The sequence below is a fragment of the Danio rerio genome, chromosome 6 (genome assembly GCF_052040795.2).
Source record: "Danio rerio strain M-AB ecotype USA chromosome 6, GRCz13ab, whole genome shotgun sequence".
In the NCBI taxonomy this organism is placed as follows: Eukaryota; Metazoa; Chordata; class Actinopteri; order Cypriniformes; family Danionidae; genus Danio; species Danio rerio.
Window position 1 is genome coordinate 53,273,931 of NC_141026.1, and position 23,609 is coordinate 53,297,539.

General features: G+C 34.4%; 1 protein-coding gene across 41 annotated transcripts in view; it reads right to left on the minus strand.

The window, feature by feature from the left end:
* ptprt (protein tyrosine phosphatase receptor type T) overlaps positions 1–23,609 on the minus strand; it is a 518,156-nt gene that overhangs the window by 223,652 nt on the left and 270,895 nt on the right. For all 41 annotated transcript variants that reach the window (XR_015494170.1, XM_087258056.1, XM_087258053.1 and 38 more), the window contains one exon: positions 4,232–4,528. Coding sequence is in view for 40 of the 41 variants with exons in the window: in XM_087258056.1 (XP_087114182.1) it covers positions 4,232–4,528 (297 nt within the window). In the remaining variant the exon portion in view is untranslated. The remainder of the gene's footprint in view (positions 1–4,231; positions 4,529–23,609) is intronic.

Here is a 23,609-nt window from a genome sequence, read left to right on the forward strand (position 1 = left end):
GCTGTTTAATTCACTGTATTAACCTCCAGACTTTTTTCTGGGTAAAGGTTAGTACTTAATACATTTGAACTATCTACAATTCAATGATCTATAGTGAAGTTACATGACAAGTGTTTAGGATTTTTATATGTGAAGCTCTATTATAAGTGTTCCTCACAAAACCATCAAGGTATCAATGAGATGAGGACGATAAGTGTATTAATAATGCCTCTTAAACAGCTTAAACAATCCAAAATCTAACAAACAGAGCTCAGGGGTAACTTAAATAATGTGTCAGTGCTCTTTGGGGAAGGGATTCATCAGAATAAACAGCAAAAAGCAGTCCAAGGCACTTGATAAATGTAGGGGAAAAAGCTTTATTGACATGGGTATTCCTTAAAACTGCGCCTTTGTTTGTGGAAATGCGTAGGCACAGTTTTAAAAAATAGACATGTCAATAAAGGCTTTTTAAAAATTTTTGTCCACATTTTTCGAGTGCCTTGGACTGATTTTTGAGACTTAAACATTAGCCCCTTTCACACAGTGATACCGGTAAATATCTGGAAAATTTCCGGAACGACTTTACCGGTATATTCAAAAAAGCGCTGTTCACACAGGCGAGGACGTTACGGAAATTTTCCGGAAAAGAGCATTCACACACAATTCACAATTCTGACATCATTCACCACAAATGAGCTTTAAACGGCTGCGCTTGTATTTGTAAACATTTGACTAAATTACAGACTCTGTGGATGGTCAATATTGTGAACAACTTTCGCAGGATCACTTTCGCATGTCGAGATGTTCATAATATGTGCGTGTGCAGGCGCTCACAGGCTGTTTCACAGGCACACGCAAAGCTTGAAGGTAAACAAACAACGGCTTATCATAAGCATCTCATCGATGATTATTTACACAGTTGGCATTAAGAAGAACATATAAACGTGATCTGACTAACTTCTAGCAGCTAAATGTGTCTGGAAAAATATTCAAAGGCTTTTATTCTCATAAACCACGCGGACGTAAATGCGTCTGACTGTTGTGATTGGCTAAAGCAGATGTCTCACGTCAGCACGTTCTAGACGTGCACGCGCTTATTCCGGCAATCTTCCTTCTGCATTCACACAGCACAGCATTCTGGCAAATTGCCGGTAATGTTACAACTTCTCTTTCCGGAAAATAGCCAGAACGAATTTACCGGTATTTTCAAAAAGGACCAAATCACACATACAACCTTTCCGGAAAATTGCCGGCAATATTCCGGAAAGGTCTGTATGTGTGAAAGGGGCTAGTGTTTAGCTATTTAACAAAATAAAAAATGCTATTTAATTTGAAACAGAGCTGTTTTGAAAGTAAGTTTGCTGGGTTTCTGTCTAGAGAGAAAGTAAAATGTATTGAGTACATAAATAAAATGGTTAAAATGGCTCTCTGGAATATTTTAATCACACTGAATAATCTTTTTTAATTTATTTATTTTTGTATAATGACCAGTAAACTGCATTCTTGTTGATCCAAGCAATCGATATTCTGCTTGCTGTGTTGCTTTCATGTCTTTCATAGCACTCCATGGTCTCTTTCGTTTCACAAGATAAAATCATTTCCACTTAAATCAACATTACATGAACATTTAGCTGTTGTTAAGTAGTCATGGTAATTTTAACTCAGGTCTTACTTATTTTATACTTTAATAACCAGTGCAGGCATGCATTAGTGCACTTGTAATAAAACCAAATGTATTAAATCAAGAGAGAAATATTTTAATCATTCATCTGTAAACCCAAGTTCAACTCCAAATTTAGCTCATATTAGCTTTAATTTAAAATTTACATATATAAGGACGTAAAAGTAAAACTGAAAATACTTCAGCCATGATGATCGATTCAGTTTACAACTGATGGAGAGTTTGGCATCTTGTGTTGTGCATCTGCTAAATGTTGATGGGTTTAAAAAATGAAGTTATAAGTAATCATCACTAATGTGATTACTGGATAGACAATAATAAGTGAAGTCATCATATTATAAAGTGGGAAAACTCGGGGTACAAATTATGAAAATGAATGCTGGGCATTAAAACTGGTATGAATAAAAACAAAAAAAAAATCGCAGTATTGTCCCCTGTCTTGAGACTTGTTTTTTTCCAGAGAGGTATTAACTGCTAGTCAGTAGACATGTCATCAGAGAATAGATTTGAAGATTTGAATATGATAACCATAACCTGGAAGCCGATGTATAACAGATATATAGGCAAATCAGGAAAATAGATTCTAGATTTGATAGATTTGAAAATAGATTTGACAAATTTTTTCTGAGCCTGATTATAAAAACAAAAGCAAACAAATACACTGCAAAAAAAAAAAAAGGTTTTGTTTTGTTTCTGTCTTTGGACTGTGGGGGAAATTGGAGCACCTGGAAGAAACCCACACCAACACGGCGAGAACATGCAAACTCCACACAGAAATGGCAACTGGCCCAGCTAGCACTCGAACCAACAACGTTCTTGCTCTGAGGCGACAGTGCTAACCGTTTTTTTTTTTGTTTGTTTTTTTACATTTTAATATTTTATAATATTTTATGCTTGTCTAAAATGTTTAGCAATTTGAACTAGAAAAAAGACAAAACAGTAAGAAAAGCATTTTTTTGCAGTGTAGTGGATGACATTTTTTTTTTTTTTATCAATTTTAGTACAAACTGCAATTCTTAAGTTCTCATTTTTCCCCAATTAAATATCTTCCCTTCAGCATAACACTTCCAAATACTCATATCTGCTTTGTATGATGTGTCAAGTCATATTAAAAGCACTAATTAAAACATCTAATGTTGATCAACCAGTGAAAATAATTCATTAATTATCGCAGTGACTATTTACTTTTTGGGCAGATAATGAAAACATTGTGCATCATGAAAACATTGTGCATTTACTCAGAATTGTGAGATACAAACATGGAACGAGAAATAAAGTCAGATTCTGATATAAAGTCGCAATTCTAAGCTATAAAATTGGAAATGTGAGATATAAAGTTGCATTTTTGAATAATAAAATCATAATTCTGATATAAAGACACAATTCCAAGATATAAAGTCAGAATTATGAGACATAAAGTCAATATTCTAAGAAATAAAGTCAAAATTTAGAGATAAAAAAATTCAATTCCAAATTAGAAAGTCAAAATAATTAAAAATTCTAAGAAATAAAGTAAAAATTGCATGATTTAAAGGCAGAATTCTGTTGTAAAATTTCTAATTCCAAGATATAATGTAACAATTCTGAGAAATAATGTCAATATTCTGAGTTATAAAAACAAAATTCTTAGAAATAAAGTCGAAATCACTTGATACAAAGGCAGAATTCTGATATAAAGTTATAATTTCAAGATATAATATAACACTTCTGAGATTTAAAGTCCCAATTCAGAGTTATAAAGACAAAATTTGGTGATAAAAGGATGCATTTTGAGTTTTAAAGTCAGAATTCTGACTTTATGCAGTTCTAAGATAAAATGTTGCAATTCTGAGTTATAAAGACAAAATTCTGAGAAATGAGGTCGAAATTGTATGGTATGAAGGAAATTTTCAAGATAATTCAGAGTTATAAAGTCAAAATATGGAGATAAAAAGTTGCATTTTGAGTTATAAAGTCAGAATTCTGACTTTATATTATACAGCTCTGAGATAAAAAGTCACAATTCTGAGTTATAAAGACGAAATTCAGAGAAATGAATTCAAAATTGCGTGATATAAAAGTAAAATTTTGATATAATGTCACAATTCTGTTTAGAAAGTCAGAATTTGGAGATAAAAAGTTGCAATTCTGAGTTAAAAAGTCAGAATTCTGAAAAATAAAGTCAAAACTGTGAGAAATAAAGTCACGTTTGGGAGATATAAAGTTTGTATCTTCAATTCTGAGAAATAAAGGCATAATTGTGTGCTTTTAAATCTCAATTGCGAGAAAAAAGTTAGAACTTGGAAATAAAAAGTTGCTATTCTGAGTTATAACGTCTGAATGCTGACTTTATATTATACAGTTCTCAGTTATAAAATCAAAAATTCTGACATATTAAGTCAAAATTGTATGCTTTAAAATCTCAATTGCGAGAAAAATGTCAGAATTGTGAGATAAAAAATTCTGAATTGTGAGTTTGAGAATTTTGAGTTCAAGATAAAAAAGTCGCAATAACCTTTTTTTATTATTATTCAGAGAGCGCTTCCATAGAGATCCCACAGGACCTATCCCATCTCACTTAATCCCACTCACCGTCTTCCTCAGTCTGTTTGACGATCTCCTCGCTCTCCTTGCTGCCCTCTGGGTTTGCGAGCACCAGTCGGAGCCTGACGGTCACGAATGGCCTCAGTCCCCGCAGCGTGTAATGAGAGGAGGTGGGGATGAGGTCCTCTGTAGCGTACACCTGCTGGTTGAACACATACTGGTACTGAACGGTCAGGTTGAAACTGTGGCAGCGGGTCACAGCATATCCGAATGTCTCCCACTGCAGGGTGAGCTGACGAGCGCGGATATCCACCACATTCACGTTCTGGGGACCATTGACTGGATCTGTAGGGACACACAGAAATAAAAAGGAAGATCTGAGATCAGTTTTGGTCAACTTGACATTAGTGAGGGGAAAATAAACCGGCTAAAAGGATTATTAAAAGAGAGATGTTTCATGTGTTTTAAACATTACCAACAGACTTGGCAGATAGATTATAATAGATCTGAATGTTTGCATTGTTGTTTATTATTATTATGATGGTGGTTATTATTATTATTATTATTATTATTATTATTATTAGTAGTAGTAGTAGTAGTAGTAGTAGTAGTAGTAGTAGTAGTAGTAGTAGTAGTAGTATTGCTGTTATTATTATTTTATTATATTTAAAATTATTATTATTATTATTATTATTATTAATAGTAGTAGTAGTAGTAGTATTGCTGTTATTATTATTACTGTTATTTTTATTATTAGTAGTAGTATTTTTTGTATTATTAATATTGCTGTTATCATAATTATTACATAATATATATACATATATGTATGTATGTATGTATGTATGTATGTATGTATATATACACACACACACACACACACACACACACACACACACACACACACACACACACACACACACACACACACACACACACACACACACACACACACACACACACATATATATATAGGCCTCTGATTTCTTATTTTACAGTCAAACATTTCTATTATGTCCTTATAATGTGATTTCATGTCAATTTCAGCACTATTTGTTAAGTTGTCAACGTTGTAATAATTAATACTGTCTAATCTTAGAGTCATTGACACATGGGAGGTACAAATAACCTTGAATTATGACTGTCTCACAGCAGAATGTATTATCACTCACAGCATTATGTTGGCATTACAAAATAATAACTTAGCCAAGGACCTCTGAAAATCCTTGCAGTCCACCCCTTCTGAAATACTCAAAATGGCAATGATTTTCCATTGAACAAACACACAAATTAAGCTTCAAAACTATTCTCTGATGCATACCAGATCCTAGAACAATATTGTGTAGTGAAACAAACAATATCAGAAAGTCGCCAGTGGCTCCAGTGGGGTTGTTGGACAAAATCTCTCCAACTAATTCCTCCAGATTAGAAACACAGCATAGAAGAGGAAGGCGGCTGGTTTGTGACTCTGGCCTTGGATGAATCTTGAGGGAGAGGCATGTCAAAGGGAGTTTTAGCATCTTAAGATAGTTTACATCGTGGCAGTTCGCTTTCATTCTCCAAGTTCAGAGAGTTCCTAAATGCAGAGCAATCTGAGCATTGTCAGAACTGTGTCATGTCCGGGACAGACATCAGCGATTTCCAGCTTTATGGGCTCACAGGGGAGTCTCAGATTTACAAAGTCTGAAGCATCACTTATTCCAATGCATTGTGTTGGAGATGAAGCACATCAGACTGGTTGGTTGGTTGAAAATAGGGATGCAAATGACTAATCACCAATCCTATTTATTTGGTCGATGTTAAGGTCCAATGAAGTGCTTTGAATGTGCATTTTTCATTTGACATTTGAAGTAATCACAAATGGGTGTAATTGAGCTTAAGAACATCCAAGAAAAAGCAAATAAGAAGCATCTTGAAGGGGGTGAGTTATGTCAGATTCTTGAGGGCATTTGATTGGTCAAAAGATTTGATGAGAGACTGAAGTATGGGGTGATGTAAAAAAAAAAAACATTCATCCATATTGGCGAAAGTTAAAAAAAAACTGCAAGCTTGGGATGTTTATATCAGATATATATATCTTCTCAATGTAAATTTTATCACTGTATTGGAACACACTAGCTTTGCTTAAAACTAATATACTGATACTAACATCTAACAACTTTTATTTTTTATTTTATGACACCTTTAAGGATTGGTAAGTTTATTAACTATTTTCCTTCCAGTGAAAAGATATCTCATCAATAAGGAAACAATGCAAAGATGAGTTTGTGTTCTAGGTGTATTACAGTTAGGAAAGCTCCAAGGTGAGTTTAACTTTGAAAAAAAAGCAAAAAAGGGCTTTTTTGGCAAAAAATATATACACTATAAAACCCAACAGTCAACTTTATCAAATGAAATGAGTGTAGTTAACTCAAAATTTACTGAAAGTTAATTCTACTCATTTGAAAAGAGTTTTGAACTCAGTGTTGAAGGTAATGAGTCTATTAAATACCTCATTACTTCAACTCAAATGTAGAAAATTCACAGTAGTCAAAAAAATTAGCTTTTGACTCAAACGGTGTAATTAACTCAACAGTGTAAATATAAATGTAATTACTAAAAATTGATTACACACTGTAAAAAATTATGGGTTCCACACAATCAATTCGTGTTGGAACAACAAGAAGGAATTGAGCTAACTTAACAGTTTGTACACATTTAAGTAGATTGAACATGAAACAATTAAGTTGTCCCCAAAAACACTCAAGAATTGTGTTGTTACAGCTCATTGTAAATAAACTGTTTGAACAAACAGCAGATTTCGAGTGCAGATTAGGGATGCTCATTTCAGATAATTTTGCCAACCAACAACCGCTGCTCATTAACCGAATATTAGCCATTAACTGGTCAAATTAATATTAAATTATTACTTAACAAAAAAACATTTACATGTCTATTTTGTGTCTGACAGATGAACTATTGCATTTTAAAATACGGATTCAAGCACCTGCAGTGTTTTCAACAGAATAGAAAAACTAAATAAACAAAATAAAAATAATAAAAAATAGACCTGCCCTAGATATTTTCACTTAAATTACAAATTTAGATTACAAAACCAAAACACTGACAGAATCCTTTTTAATAGCCGGTACAGGCTGCTTTTCCCAAAATGTTTTTTTTTTTTTTTTTTTCAAATAAAAATAGCAGGCTACCTCAAAACGATCATGCATTTAATTAATGCTCCACTGTTATTCTTATATCATAAACCTCTGTAAACATTTTAATAGAAGTCATTACTTTAAAGATTATATTTTAAGTGTCTAATTTTACCCTAATTTATAAGAACTACTAGTAACTGTAATTTTCCAAATGAAAAAGGTTGTTTGTTGGTTGTACACTAAATCATCACAAACAGAGCCTGTTTGTTGTGTTTAAGAGTGGTGCCGATGCACGTTCTGATGGAAAGAAAAACACGACGCTCAGCCTTGTGATCAGCAAAGCAGAGCACATTTCAGAAAGTTTTGTTTTGTGGCTTTTTCTCCAATTCTGCAAATAAACGGAGGTGTTTATGATGCGGATCCAGGACAGAGGCAATCAGCATCAGCATTGGTTTGGCATCAACTCGTCTGTGTCAAACTTTGACCAGCAATATTCTTCTTTTATTTTGCTTCTTTGGCAAAATATGTAGCCACGTGTAGTCCCGCGAGTTAACAAATATGTTGCACATTCATGCAGCCAATTAAAAAAATTATATATATATATATATATATATATATATATATATATATATATATATATATATATATATATATATATATATATATATACATATAAATTAATCTCACCATTGATACCATTAATCTGTTAAAAACACACTCCTTCAGTTAACAATGAAACGATTATTTACTGTTAACCGAATTCAAGAACATGATTTACACAATAAGTACATTGTAACCAATGATTAATTTCAGTGTAAGTACATATTAGTTAAGGTCACCTAATATAAAGTGGAACCAAAAAATTTATTATATGAAAAATGACATTGACTTGTACTGTGTGTACTGTAATTGTACTGTTCCTCAAGTATTCTACTTAATCATAGGTGAGTGAATTAGAAAAAAAGAACAACTAAAGACCCAATCCTCTGTTCCCGAAAGCCAGATTACAGCTAATCTATATTTAATCAGAACTAGCTCTTATCTAAAGGTGTCATCTAAGCAGATTTGAGTAAATCCTGCATGGCTAAGCCTCACAAGAGTAGCTCTAAATGCAGAGACATATGTCCACTGTTTTGGCTTTCAGTCAGCGAGGGTCTGTGTCCAACATGCAGCCCCCTGTCGAGGGAAGGTGTTATAGGGGATTTGCTTGGTGGACAGGTGCAGGGGTAACAGTATCATCATTAATCTGACAGAAAAAGGTGAATATGTGAAAGCATTAGCCACACGCTAATGCGCGGCCGCGGGGTACGCTGCGGTGCCATAGGTGGGCTTTTGGAGGCTGGATGAGTTTAGCAAGGGGAGATGCTGATGGATGGCAAGCGTAGAGGGCCATTAATCGCAGACGTTGGGGAGAATTGCATAAGAGAAATCAATCTTCAGTACTGCCGCTGTGCTGCTTTGGCGCGATCTCTTCAGACCCAAACGCCCCGCAACATTTATCACCTCCACCATCCCTCTCGCGCTCTCACGGAAACTGCAAGCAATAAACATATCAATAGGTGTCCACCGTACCCAGCTGCGGAGGTTTTTAAACGGAGATATTCAGATGAGGGAAAGACTGAGGGAGGGAATGAACAACAACAGTGAAAAATGAAAAAAGCAAAGTGTATCTCGTTCGGGGTAATGCAATGGTGTCAAATATAGATTGGCTATTATTCTGCTTTCTAGATATCAGCGTTGAAACATTGAAAACGGCATGATGATCCGTTTTGGGTTGATACATTGACACTTTTTTGAAAAGAAAGCATTGTAATGATCACCTGGAGTATAGAGCAAATGGGAAAATAATTGTATCAAAATAAAATAAAATAAAATAAAATAAAATAAAATAAAATAAAATTAAATTAAATTAAATTAAATTAAATTAAATTAAATTAAATTAAATAATAAAAAAATAAAATATAAAAATATAAAAAATAACATATAAAAATATTTGTTGAAAAAATTAATAAAACAAAATGACGCACTTTTGTAAAAAAAATTGATTTTTACAAAAAAATAAAATAAATAAAAATTTAATGGCCATCTGGCATATACAGCAAATGAGAAAACCACAGTATAAAATAAAATAAAATAAAATAAAATAAAATAAAATAAAATAAAATAAATTAAAAACTTAAAAATTTAATTAAATTAAATAAAAATTAACTATAATAAATATGTAAAGAAAGCATTTTAATGGTCACTTGGCATACGGACCAAATGAGAAAACAAATAAAAAAATTATAAAATAAAAAAATTAAATTAAAATAAAATAAAATAGAAAGAAGAAAAAAAGAAAAGAAAAGAAAAACAATGAAAAGAAAAGAAAAGAAACTAGCCAAAGCTTTTGTGTGAATATATAAGGAGATTTGCAAAAACAGTAAAAGAAAACAATAAAAACCAGCAGGCAGACCAATCCATTATTAAAGTCCTAAAGAGTCTGTGCTTTTCCTCAGAGAATATGTTCAGATATTTCCGCACTTTGCTTTCAAAACTCACTGACCTTCCATGCAATGGTCATTTGTAGGTAAAAGTGGCACCACCATGAAAACACGACCAACCTTCAAAAACACCTTCATCCAATCGAATAGAGAAAAAAACCATCAAAGGTTAAAAGAAAGTGTAGATGGACACAAAATACTGGATATATGTTTTGCTCCAGCACAACTCTGTTTGCTGTGAATCCTGACTGATGCCTTGATATAAAAAGAAACTAACTAAATAAATAAAACTGCAATAAAGAAAAAAATAAAGAAATATTTTTGTTTAGTAAATAAAGCAAATAAGTAAAAAATAATAATTAAAATTAATAAAACTGTATAAATTTAAACAAATAAAATAAATTTGTATAAAATAAAAAACAATAACACATTTAAATACTAAACTAAATAGTTTATAGTTATAGTTTGATGTTTTTTAAATTATATAGATAATAAAATTAAATAAAATTAAATAATAAAAAATAATAAAATTAAATTAAATTTAAAAAATTATAAAATTAAATAAAAAATGAAATAAAAAAATAAAATAAAAAATAAAATGAAAATAATAAAAAATTAAATTAAATTAAATTAAAAAGCTGATCATACAGCTATAGTCACTGCAAATAATAATAATAAAAAGTCTTCACAGCACATAACGCAATTAAAGAATATTGGATGTGGACAGGAAGTTTGCATCTTGTGCTCTTAATTCATTTATAGTATTTGATATACCCAAAGTCTCCCAAAGACTTGAGTTGCCCCATGTGGTGACAAGACTCAAATCAATTAGATTAACACTGGGAACAGATGTTGGGTCGTTTCTCTCCAGAGTGTTTTTTAATTACTGTCTCTTTTTTGTTGCTGCGGTAAACAATACTTAGCATTTAACTCTGGATGCAACTTTCAAAACTTCTCCCTTTAATTAGATGACGCGTATAAAAGTGCAATTGTTGTACTCTGCGCAGCATGAAACAAGAGTTTGAGAATCATGCTGGGACTCGACATTCACGTTGGGTTGCACTAGCATCCAAAGAATATCTTACGGCTGTAGTAGTCACAATCATTGAGGACAACTGACATTATATTGAAGCTTCTCATCCAGCTGAAGTCAAATTTTGAGCCATCCTGTAATTTCTTTTTCTTTTTCAGATATTTCTCAAATAATGCTTTAAAGAGGAGGGCCATTTTCACTGTCATGATCACCAGCGATCTAATCCTTGCTGATCGCTGGAGAAATACTGAACTGGACTACAAATACCATTATGCACCTCACACACACACACACACCAGTTCCTGATTCCTCTGCTTACTCACACACAGCTGAAAGCTTATTATTAAGGACTATAAATATGCATCTGACTCACTATGTTCAGGGCCGGAGCAAGCTGAACTGCCGCTCTAGGAACCGCCGCCCTCCCTATTCTGCCGCCCTAGACGCGGACATAACCTGGTGCGCGGGTGGTGCGGGTCGTGTCGCGGGCGCCGCCCTAGATGCGGATATAACTGAGGGCGCGGGTGGTGAGGGTCGTGTCGTGGATGCCGCCCTAGACGCGGATATAACTGAGGGCGGGAGAGGTGAGGGTTGTGTCGGGGACGCCACCCTCTGTATTCTGCCGCCCTAGGCAGCCGCCTAGGTCGCCTCTATGGACGCGCCGGCCCTGACTATGTTTAGTCTTGTTAACCTGCAGCATTATGAAGCATTTGCTTGTCTTGTTTTTCCGTGCCGTGTTTCCTGACCCTTGTTTTGTTTATTGATTTATGCTGTTAACCGCTTGTACTGATCTCTTTGCCTGTGACATGACCACTCTTTTGGATTGCCTTTTATGTAACTGTTTGCTCCTGCTTGTGACCATTACCTGCCGGACTACTCTTGTTAATAAAGACACTGCACTTAGATTCTCAACCCGCTGTACCCCACCATTCAACGTTACATTCACAGTATTTCCTATAATATTTTTTTCTTCAGGAGAAAGTATTGTTTGTTTTATTTTGGCTAGAATAAAAGCAGTTTTAATTCCTTTAGAAACATTTTATGGTCAATATTATATTATTAGCCCGCTTAAGACATTTTTTTTCAACTGTCTACAGAAAAAAAAACATCCTTATAACCTACTTAAGCATTTAAATGTCACTTTAAGCTTAAAAATATCTAGTAAAATATTATGTACTGCCATCATGCCAAAGATCAAATAAATCAGTTATTAGAAATTCATAAAATATAAATATATATATTTTATGTAAAATATATGCTAGAATAGTTGGCGGTTAGTTCCGCTGTGGTGACCCCTAACAAATAAGGGACTGAGCCGCAGAAAAATGAATGCACACTGTAAAAAATACTGGGTTCAACACAATTACTTTATATTGCCCTAGCACAAATTGATTAGGTTAACTTAATTGTTTTGACTAATTTAAGTGAATTGAACATAAAACAATTAAGTTGTACCCCAAAAAACTTGTGTTGGTTTCAACTCACATCAAATGAGTAGTTTGAACAAGCAGCAAAAGTCATTTTTTGAGTGCATTAATATTCATTTGAGTGTACAGATTTTTGCACCATGATCTAGTTAGAGTTAGTAAGTTCTTAGTTAGATTAGTTCCAGTTTTAAACTAATCTAAACTATTTGTACAAATAGAAAATAGTAAAGCATCCTACATATGTATTAATCCACAGCAATGTCAACTCAAAAAGCTTCTATTCAGATGATCATTACAATTGGCATAAGTCAAAATAGCCACTTTTACATTTGTTCGCTGGCAGCTCCTGGACATAAACAGGTTAAAAAAAAGAACACTGAGCAGAGAGATACACTACATTGTTTCAATAAAAAATAAACACACACACAAACAAAGTAACAAAATGAAAAGCCATGAGCCACCCTCACACACTACATTCCCAAAAGATGACTCCAAGCCCGTCTTGTTATTGTTCAGGCTTCAAGCGGGTGCCGGACAGGGAAAAAAGCAATCACCCTTCCCTCTTCCCTAGTCAATCATAAGCTCCAGGATTCCAATCATTTAAACCTTCCAAGAGCAAAACAGTGCAAAGTGTCTCTCTCTCTTTCTCCACGTCCTGCCATAATGACTTCATGCAACGAGGATCATGATATATCAAACGGCGGGCGGCACTGAGGAGAGCAGATCGCTGGGAGTTGGATAAGAGTGTAGGGGAATAGTGCTTATATTCATGAACTCTGCGGGAGCTTTCGGGATATTGCGGAAAAACTGGGAGTGCTTGTAAGCAATCTGTTGTAGGAGGGGGGCCGTGAGGGGCAATTGTGAAGAGACTTGGAGAGCGTTTGAAACAGAAAAGGTTGGAGCAGGAATCAAAAGAGACGTACAAGTGCTTGCATGGTGAATGCTGGTGTGCTAATGTGAGGATTGCTGGAGTAACAAGCATAGTTGTACATGCAGGCCAAGAAAGCGAACAATCGCAATGCAATTCGACAAGATTTTGCATAGATTTTTTAATTTTTTTATTTAATGCTCTTCGCTTCTTTGCTCCTTTTTGTCCACATTAAAATGTTCTCTGGCCCTTTCAGGGAGTAAGCAGCTGAATTATTATGAAACATATAATATAAAATTATTATTAAAAAAGCAAACAATTAATGAAAAAAATAATACTAATAGTAATAATAATAATAATAATAATAGTAATAATACACATAATAAAAAATATATTAATAATAACAACAACAACAACAACAACGATAATAATAATAATAATAATTATTATTATTATTATTATTATATACATAATAAAAATAATAATACATATAATAATAATACAAATAATAATAGTAATAATAAACATAATAATAATAATAATAATAATAATAATAATAATAATAATAATAATAATAATAATATGCATGAACAATTTTTTTTGCATATTAAATTTATTTTACAATTTATTGCTACCATCATATAATTAACTCTGGCTCACTATGGATATGTACCCCATATACATTCTGTAAAGTGCGAAATACGTCCAAGGAGCTAACTTTTTTAGCAGTTTTTATTTTTGCAAATCCACCAGAGGACGCTGTGTATGCTTTTTCAGATCTCAAATTTCTCTTGCGAATACCATTCACGCCTGCTATTCTCGCGTAAATCCACCAGAGGCTGCTTTTGACTGACTGATCGACGGATCACCCCACACACCCCCTTACCTAAACCCAACCAATAGTGTTTTTTAAAGCACCCGATCACCCTCTTCCCTAAACCCAACCGACAATGGCTGACAATGGACAGTGACCACGGCTGCCTCATTTTTACCATGTTTTCAGATCTTACGACATTCTCACCCTGTTATTTACTTATTTAGTTATTTTTTTACCTTTTGTTTTTCCTGCTTTCTAGAACCGTTCTTTGTCAGAATTGAACCTTCGCGGTCAACACCTTTCTGTGTCTCAAGTCCACCAATGTATTTGGTAACAGTAAAAAAGCCATCCACACAAAGGTAATTAGTCAGCTGGTGGTGCAAAAAGAAACAGAAGCCATCCATCGGCAGTATCATACCGCTTTGTTCATTTTAAAGACGCAATGCAGCCATACATAGCTGTGGCTTCATAATTCAAACTCTCCAGAATTGTATATTGGGGTACGTTTTCACAATGGGCCTGTGCTGCATATAATAAATGTTTTTACCTTTACTTTAGAAAGACATTATAATTAGCAATAAAATATTCATGTGTGCATGATCTGCTTAGTAAATACTTAGAGAAAAGACAGAATAATTAACAAAGATGCTTTATGGTTTAATCAACTGCATTACATTTGCATATCAGCTTATGACACAACATGTACTATTACTGAAAAAATGGCACATGTATTGTACTCAGTATGAAATGTCTATGCATTTTTAGGCCCAATCCCAATTCTATTTTTGTAACCCTACCCCTTCCCCTGCCCTTGGCCCTTGAAACGGAGTGTGAAGAGGAAGAGCATCAAATATTACCCCTTAGAAATGGGACTACAGACTCACTACAGCACCTGTACACGTCATCATATGTCGTCGCGATTTCTTTCTTCATATAAGATTGACTATGACGACTGCTGTAGTTATTACAATTGTGTTATTTTTTAGTATTTATCTTCAGGAATTCACTGAAGGCATATATTATGTTATCATCACTATATAATGTGGCAATAAGATCATAACTGTACTGTGCATATACACTGTGACCATATTAATGTAAACACACCAAAACAATATTAACATTAGAGCAGACACTGTAAAAAGGTCATTCCCAGCCGCTAGATTTTTGTGACAGGGTATTCGAGTGTCATCGAGTGACAGAATGTTGTGACAGAACTGCTATACAGGAGTTATTAGAGATTATAGATATCAAAATTTTTATTTTAGATTTTTTTTTTTTTAAGCATGACGGTAAAACACAAACGCGGTTATGAAGTGGTAATGATGGAAAAAAAAACACTAATTTGTGCATCTCCTGACTTTCGTGTGCAACCATGCTGCCGTTGTAGATGGTGTATTCTGAAAAATTTTCTTCCCCCTTGGTTTCTAGTGTGGTCCTAAAAATTCTCTGTTTGAAGGGTCATCTACCCCTTCCCCTTAGCCCTACACTTTCAAGCTAAAGAGTATTAGAACTCCCCTACCCTTTCACGTGAATAGGGTAAGGCAAAGGGCTAAGGTGTAGAATTGGGATTGGGACCGTTTCAAAAAAATGTGCATTATACAGTATATCAGAATGCACTAAACATATTTGATTGTTTAGGGTTGGGTTGAGATGTTTGATTAGGTCAAATTCGGGTAAAATCCTCACAAAAGATATACGTCTTTACATCTAATTTACTTGTACATGTGTAATGACAATACAGATGAATCTAATCTAAAATCTAATCTAAAGGGCAGCATGGTGGAATAGGTAAAGGTAAACAGGTAAATAGGCATGGTAAAACATATGCTGCAATAGTTGGCAGTTCATTCCGCTGTGGCGACCCCTGATAAATAAGGGACTAAGGAAAATAAATAAATGAATAAATCTTCTTTAAAGCAGCAGCTATATGCATTAAGATTCAGATAAATTTGGGTGTTTAAATTTGAGTCTTTATTTGTAGAACGCTAATATTTTTCAGAACTCAATTGCATATTTTACAAAAACTAGTTAATGTTATTCACTGTAAAAAAAAAAAAAAAATACTGGATTCCTTTGTGTTATCCCAATACAAATCGCTTAAGTTAACTTAATTTTTTTTTTCAATTTAAAGTGGATTCAACATGAAATAACTAGGTTGTCCCAAGACAATTTTACATGTGTAATGATTCAATTCATTTTAAATAAGTAATTTGAACAAGCAGCAAAAGTATTTTTGGGGTGTAATGTAAACTTAGTATTATAGTATTTTACTTTGGAAAAGCTTTATATAAATTTTTAAACAAACCAATAACGTCCACAGTGTTCAATCAGAGACGTTTGAGCATAAAAGTGCAAATTTTAACATTTGAGCAAGCGTCTCATTAGTTATAATTATTTCAGAGGAAATAATGTTGGCAGAGACTTCAGTTGCAATGGTGCCAGTATGAAGTTACAGCACATGATATACATTTTAATTGACCACTCAATCAAATCCTGAAAAAGGTTACAACATTGTTATTCCCCTCCTAGCGAGAGAGGAAGACCTTTCTGTCCCAGATGACCTCAACTGGAAAAGGCCAAGGAGCACATTGCCATGCGTGAATTATGAAGTCACTCGGAGCAGCCTGAGCCTCAGAGGACCCGGACGCCTCAGTAGACTGCAGATCTGTGATGTTAACTCAGAGCTTTTTGAATGTGTTAGAGAAAAAAAAATTACAGAGATTTTGTGGGATCATTACAGCAGGAAATTATACAACAATGTGGTGAAACAGAGCAGCTTTATTTTCTTTTGCTTAAGAGTGTTTGAAATATTTAAAAAAGTACAATCAACTTAAACTACATTGATCATATTATTATTCAGTAAACATTACATTAATTCAGTAAACATTAGATTAGAAACTACAGTTGTATGTCCTGAATGTGATGCAATGAACAAGTGACTAGGATGAGTATGAGAATACAGCACATAGTAAAAGAACTGCCCATATTTACAGTTCTCATAGGGTGCTTTTACATCTGTAGTTCGCTTCATTTGGTCTGGACCAAGTTGCATTTTCTGCCGTCTTTGGGTCGTTTTCACACCACACAGCTGGCTTTGGTCCGAACCAGTTGAAATGAATCAAAATGCAGTCATCTGACAAAATCCACATCTATCATTGGCCAGATGTTGTTGAACGTATTTCCTAAACTGCTTATTGATTGGTTAGAATTCATGTGCGAGAAAATGCCAATGGACTCCCGAAAGTAAACAAAACCGACAGACACAAAATGTCGTTTTTACTCTGGAGGGTCGACTGCGCTGACTGATTGTATCCCTGCTTTAGACAAACTATACATTTCGAGAATGAAGCGCAGCTGCAGCTGGAAAACAGTGTTTAATGCATCGCTCGTCACTTCAGGAGGTTGCTTGAATTTATTTAGCTAAACTGCGACATGGTCATCTTGAGGAAATATAACCAACGATCCATCAGGTAATGCCTCTATTATGTACGAAATTACATTATTAATTATTAATTGATTATTATATTATTAATTATTATTATTATTATTTAATTAAATTTAATTAATTTATTTAATTATTATTATTAATTATTATTAATTATTATATTATTAATTATTACATACGAAATGTTTAGTTTAATACCATCTCTTCAAGCAGGCCTCGGTACGCTTATTTGGTCTGCTTTTGGTGCGCACTCGAGTACAACTGATGCAATCTTACCAGCCCAAACGAACCGCTCCAAAAGGGAAAACTAACTCTAGTGCGATTCAATCGAACTAAATAAGCCAGGTGTGAAAGCACCCATACATGTATTAGAGTAGGCAAAGTCTCCTATTATGACCTATATCATATTAAAAACAATCTTTACTATCCTTTGAGGCCATGAAAAAATAATTGTGAATGGAAGTAAAGCAACATAACTGACAAAATGGAATTTCTTCAATCTAGGCTTATTAAAAATATATTCCTCTGACTGCATTTTTGCTAAACCATGTTTCTCGGAGTACATTTCATTGCATGTTTCAAATAATAAATCCACTAGAGGTCGCTTTGTATATTTTTGCAAATCTAAAATGCATTACTTGGGACAGTGGTTCTCAAAGTGGGAGTTGGGACCCCCTGAGGGGTCGCGGGACAATGAAGGGGGGTCGCCTGGTGATTTCCAAAAATCTATTTATTTTTATTAAGCTATAAGATTTAACATGTTTTATTCATAACCTACTGAAGAGAACAAACAGTCGTTTATAGTTACTATATACTATATAGTTACTATAGTAGCTTATAGTTACTAGTTCTATTGGATTGCGACTCCTGGGGTAATTACATTATATTAAATACACAGCAATAGCGTCAGATGCAGCAGATTGATTCTATAACACCAGGCTAAACTTTCTGGCCCATGTACAGCACTTACATACTTTCAAAAAGTAGACGAAGAATAGACTTGGGTCTATTGGTGTGTGTGCGCCTTTGCATGCAAGGTTTCTGTATTTATAACCACCTCAGAGGATATTGGGGGTTGCGAGTCACTGGCATTGTCATTTTTGGGGTCACGGGCTGAAAAGATTGGGAACCCCTAACTTAGGATACCATTACTATTGGATTTCTTTCAAAATAAATGTATATAAAGCATACTTTTTTTAGTAGTTATGAAGTAATTACTTATTCAAAATCAGTACCTACTTAAAAGAGGGTGAAATTTCACATGTAGACACAGTGACTAATGTCATTAGTTTTGCCAAATTACTTATTAGTTTTGAAACATAATATTGTTAAATTAACAATTAAAAAGATATATTGGTGCTGATATTATACTGCAATGAGTATGAACAAGTACTAACTAACTAGTAATCACATTAATAAATGGCACGTTAACATATTAACAGAAACAGTTGAACAAAATTTACACGATATTTTATGTTTGATTAAAAATGCAGCCTTGGTTTGTATGCCTGGTAATGCATACTGTATACACTATAAAAATAAATTAGATTGTTTACTTAAAAAGTGAGTAAACTTGTTGCCCAAAAAAAGACAAGTTGACAACAATACCTGTTGTAATTCGGAAATATAAAGATGACAACTTAATTCAACCCAGGCTTATTCTGAAAACGTAACTCTATATAAAGTTCTAAAGAGGATACATTCCAGGAGCTACGTTTTTTTGTAGTTTTTGCTTTCGCAAATCCACCAAAGGTTGCTGTGTACGCTTTTTGAGATCTCAAATATCTCCTGCGAGTGCAATTTGCGCCTGCTGTTCTCACGTAAATGCACCAGAGACTGCTGTCGACTGACTGAATAACTGACTGAATGAGTGACCAATCAACGGACCCACCCTCCTCCTTCCCTAAACCCAACCAATAAGTGTTTTCAAAAGCACCGATTAACCTGCATATCCACGTCCCTAAACCCAACCGACAGTTTTTAAAAGCAATTCAGAAAAAGAAAACCCCTCGCCTGATTTTTACCATGTTAGATTTCACCTTATTCTTACTCTGCTATTTACTTGTTTATTTTATTTTTTTGAATTCTGTTTTTGTCTTACGCGCTTTCTGGAACCGTTCTTCACTGAAATCAAACCCTGTCATAGTGGTCAACTCTTCTCTGCATCTCAAGTCTGCTGACGTACATGGCGAACTAACTGGACAAACTGGTCCACACAGAGGTAAGCAGTCAGCTGGTAAGCACAAAAAGGAACAGCGTCATACCGCCCTGTAGCATTTGTTTTAAAGACGAAATGCAGCCGTACATACTTCTGGATAAATAATTCAAGATCTTCAGAAATGTATTTAGGGCTACGTTTTCAGAATGAGCCTATGTTGACTTAATTAGCATACACAGTGCACATACTGTAGTTCGTTTACTTAACATTTTATTAAGGCAGTAGTTGGCTCTCTTTTTCGGTCACACTTTATTTGAATGTACAATTCACACCGATAACAAACCATTAACTAAGATTTTAGAAACTAAACTAAAGTACTAATTACCTGCTTATTAATAGTTAGTAAGGTAGTGGTTTGGTTTAGGTATTGAGTAGGATTAGAGATGTAAAATAAGATCCTACTTTATAAGTGCTAATAAACAGTTAATAAGTTAATAATATTAGGCAGATAATAAGTCAGTAGTAAATGGTGTGAATAATTACTTAAAATTGTTACCCCTTTTTGCTTAGTAAAGTCAACTAATTGATTTAAAAGCAATGGGTCTACTCATGTTTTTTAAGTAAAGTCTACTTATTGCTTCTTACGGTGTATAAATGAGTGTTTGAATGCCACTGTATTTGGGTTCCCCACTGATTTTGCACAGTACTTTAATGCAGAAATGAAAGGTTTTCACGCTGAAGTGGTTTGAAACAGTTTACAGTGCAGCATTAATAATCAAATTACGTTTGTTTTGAAATGTGTGACAAGCCAACGCCAAACATAAATTCATTTGCACCGCATTCCATTTAAAATCAGAGAAACTTTCACATCTCTTTGTTTCCCTCCTCCAGTCAGACGGTGTGTCGTTTTTTTTGGACACACTTTGATGGTTGTGCCCAGCCAGCGTTGTGTTTTTGGGAGGTGTTTCTGGAAGCCTAAATAGAGGGGGGTGGGGGGGGGCAGCTCCACCTGTCAGCCTCCTCTGGTCAGCATGCCATCTGCAGCCATGCACGTCAAGACAAGGTGACAGCTCCAAAGGGAGCTCGCTTTTCCCCTTCAAAACTCTTCCATCACATTGTTTCCCAGCTCTCCAGTCAAACAGGCTCTTGAAGCAGCCATTCCCCTCAAAATAAAGCATCTACACTTGCTTTCAGTCATTTGGAGAACGAGCTTTCTAATCCCCGCACAGATCTGTTGATCTTTAAACAAAAGGTCGGTTCAGGCAGCAGCAAGTGCACGAACAAAACGCACCATTAAAATGAAAGAGAACACCAGCCGATGCGTCTTACGAAACAGCGTCCTCTGTGAATACATTTCACTTTTCTAGACACAAAAAAACCTGACAGCGCAGCAAAACTCTCCAGTTGCAGCCCCCCACGCTCGTCCGCCATTCCCTTTTAAGTCTCCTTCCAGTCCTTTTATCAAGCCCAGATCATTACGTTTACGACAGGTTGCCTGGAAACAATCCACAGAAGAGTTGACGAATAAATCATCGTTACTTTTTTAATGTGTTGTGGTGAACGCGGCACCCGAGCGCCGAGACTGCCTGGGATGGTTATTAATGATTCCTCGCTTTTTGCATGCTGGGAATCTGACATTGTCATTGGCAGCTTATGTACCTGCTCGCTCACGTCTCATTTCAGAATGTGGCGCACGGAAGCCCACGGTGCATCTGGTTGACGGCTCCAAATATAGTCATGCAGGGAGGGAATGATGTGGAAATAGAGATAAATATAAATAAAGAAAGACTAAAGATGTTACTTGATTAATTTGGGGTAAAAGGTAAAAGCAAAATGCATTCTTCAATGCTTAACCGACAACCCATAAGAGTGATTTCACAATTTATCTAATGAATAAAAATGGTATCTGATGGAGTCAAGATATACCTAAGCTATTTTAAAAGCATTTGAACAAAATATTATCATTAACAGTTGAACAAAATGGTGGCACGGTGGCTCATTTGTTAGCACTGTTGTCTCACAGCAAGAAGTTCGCTGGTTCAAACTCTGTCTGGGCCAGTTGGCATTTCTATGTGAAGTTTGCATGTTTTCCACGTATTGGTGTGGGTTTCCTCCGGGCGCTTCGGTTTCCTCCACAGTCCAAGGGCATGTTCTACAGGTGAATTTGATGAACTAAATTGGCCGTAATGTAGCTAGATGCAGTTAGAAGTGCATACGATGTGTAAAAAATATTCTGGAATAGTTGGAGGTTCATTCCACTATGGTGACTCCTGATAAATAATGGAGTGAGCTGAAGGAAAATAACCGAATGAATGAATGAGATCCACATTCAACCCAGGCTCATTGGAAATATATGCTTCAGGCTACATTTTTGCAAAGCGTAAAATACATGGCTCTAAATACAATTAGTTGCACATTTCAGATGACAGATCTACTAGAGGGTGCTGTCTAATTTTTTGTGAATCTGAAATTTGCTACTTAGTGTGTGTTTTGTTAAACATTTTAAGTTACATGTCCTTCTTGAACATATCCATAAAAAGGCTAGGGCTTCTTGTACAGATCACGTAGCAAACCCCTGAAAACGCAACTAAAATTAGAAAACTGCATTTGCTTGCAGTTTACCTTGATTTTACATAGCTTTTTTATCTTCTGTGGAAGCTTGAACTTTAACCCAGGCACTCTTAAGTACAACACCATGCAAACTGAGCTATCAAGCAAACTGACCACATAAAAATAGTCAATATAGACATAGATAGGTGAAGCAAATGTATTTGATTACAAATCATAAACAATCCAAACATACCTAAAAGAGAAAAAGTTTAGTCACATTAACATCTGACTTTTTTTTTTAATAGTTATGTGCCTTTTTATACAGTGTGTGAAAACTTCTCGTTTCAACTGTATTTCAAAAAAGCCTCTGTTGTCCATATTTGTGTTGAGTTGTTGAGTGTACTGAATGTAGTTACAAATACAGTCAATATCGAAATTAAAGCAATATATAGTTCAAAATTTGATTCAGAATAATTAGTAGATAAGGATAATAAGAAGATAAGGCTCTTATTAACTTTGATGGAATATGTACTGAAAATCCACCATCAGATGTCAAAGACTCATCATGTTTTTACTTTCACTCCTCAATATTCATTCCTCTTCACTATTAGATATAGCACTAATTAACCATGAATAAACTCTCAAACTTAATAAACCCCCTCAGTCAATGTTACAACTCTAAAAGAAACAGCTTATAAACAATGTCACATAGCATTGCATTTAGTTTAAGAGTCATTCAGTGTCCACAACTTGTTGAAAAGAACTCTAGAAAAGAGCATTTCTCTAAACATACATTAGTTCAGCATACATATTAGTTACATTATACTTTAATGATGACTTAATTAATATATATATATATATATATATATATATATATATATATATATATATATATATATATATATATATATATATAATACCCACTCTCTAAAGATTTTGAAGACAACACAAACACTTAATACACAAATGCACTTCATTGAACATGCATTATACGCATAGACATCACCATTTTGGAAAGACGATATACTGTAAAACTGCAGGTTAACTATGTTTATAAACTGTTCAACCTAAGCACAACTGCGTTACTTTTTCTAATTTGGATCGTTATGTTGTAATAATGTGAATTACTACACTTGAGTCTTTTTATAAAGCTGCTTTGTAACTATAATTATTGTGTAAAGCACTATACAAATACACTTCTAGTGAATTAAATCAAACTCTGACATATCAAAAAGAATGTTTGTGTACTGTTGCAACTCTATTCTTAATTCTTCCATCATGCACATTACAGCTCTAGAGGCCCGAATTTCCACACTAATTTGGGAAAAGAAATGCTGCCAAACAAGCTCATTTAAAGGCAACTAATAATGACCCCGAGATTACTGAAAGCCTTCATCTGACAAGCAAAGTTGCATTATTCATGTACGAGTAATTAATGCCACCCTCTTCATTTCTCTACAACACTTCCATTATTGTATATATTCAAAATGGAAAGATGGCCTAAAGCCAGG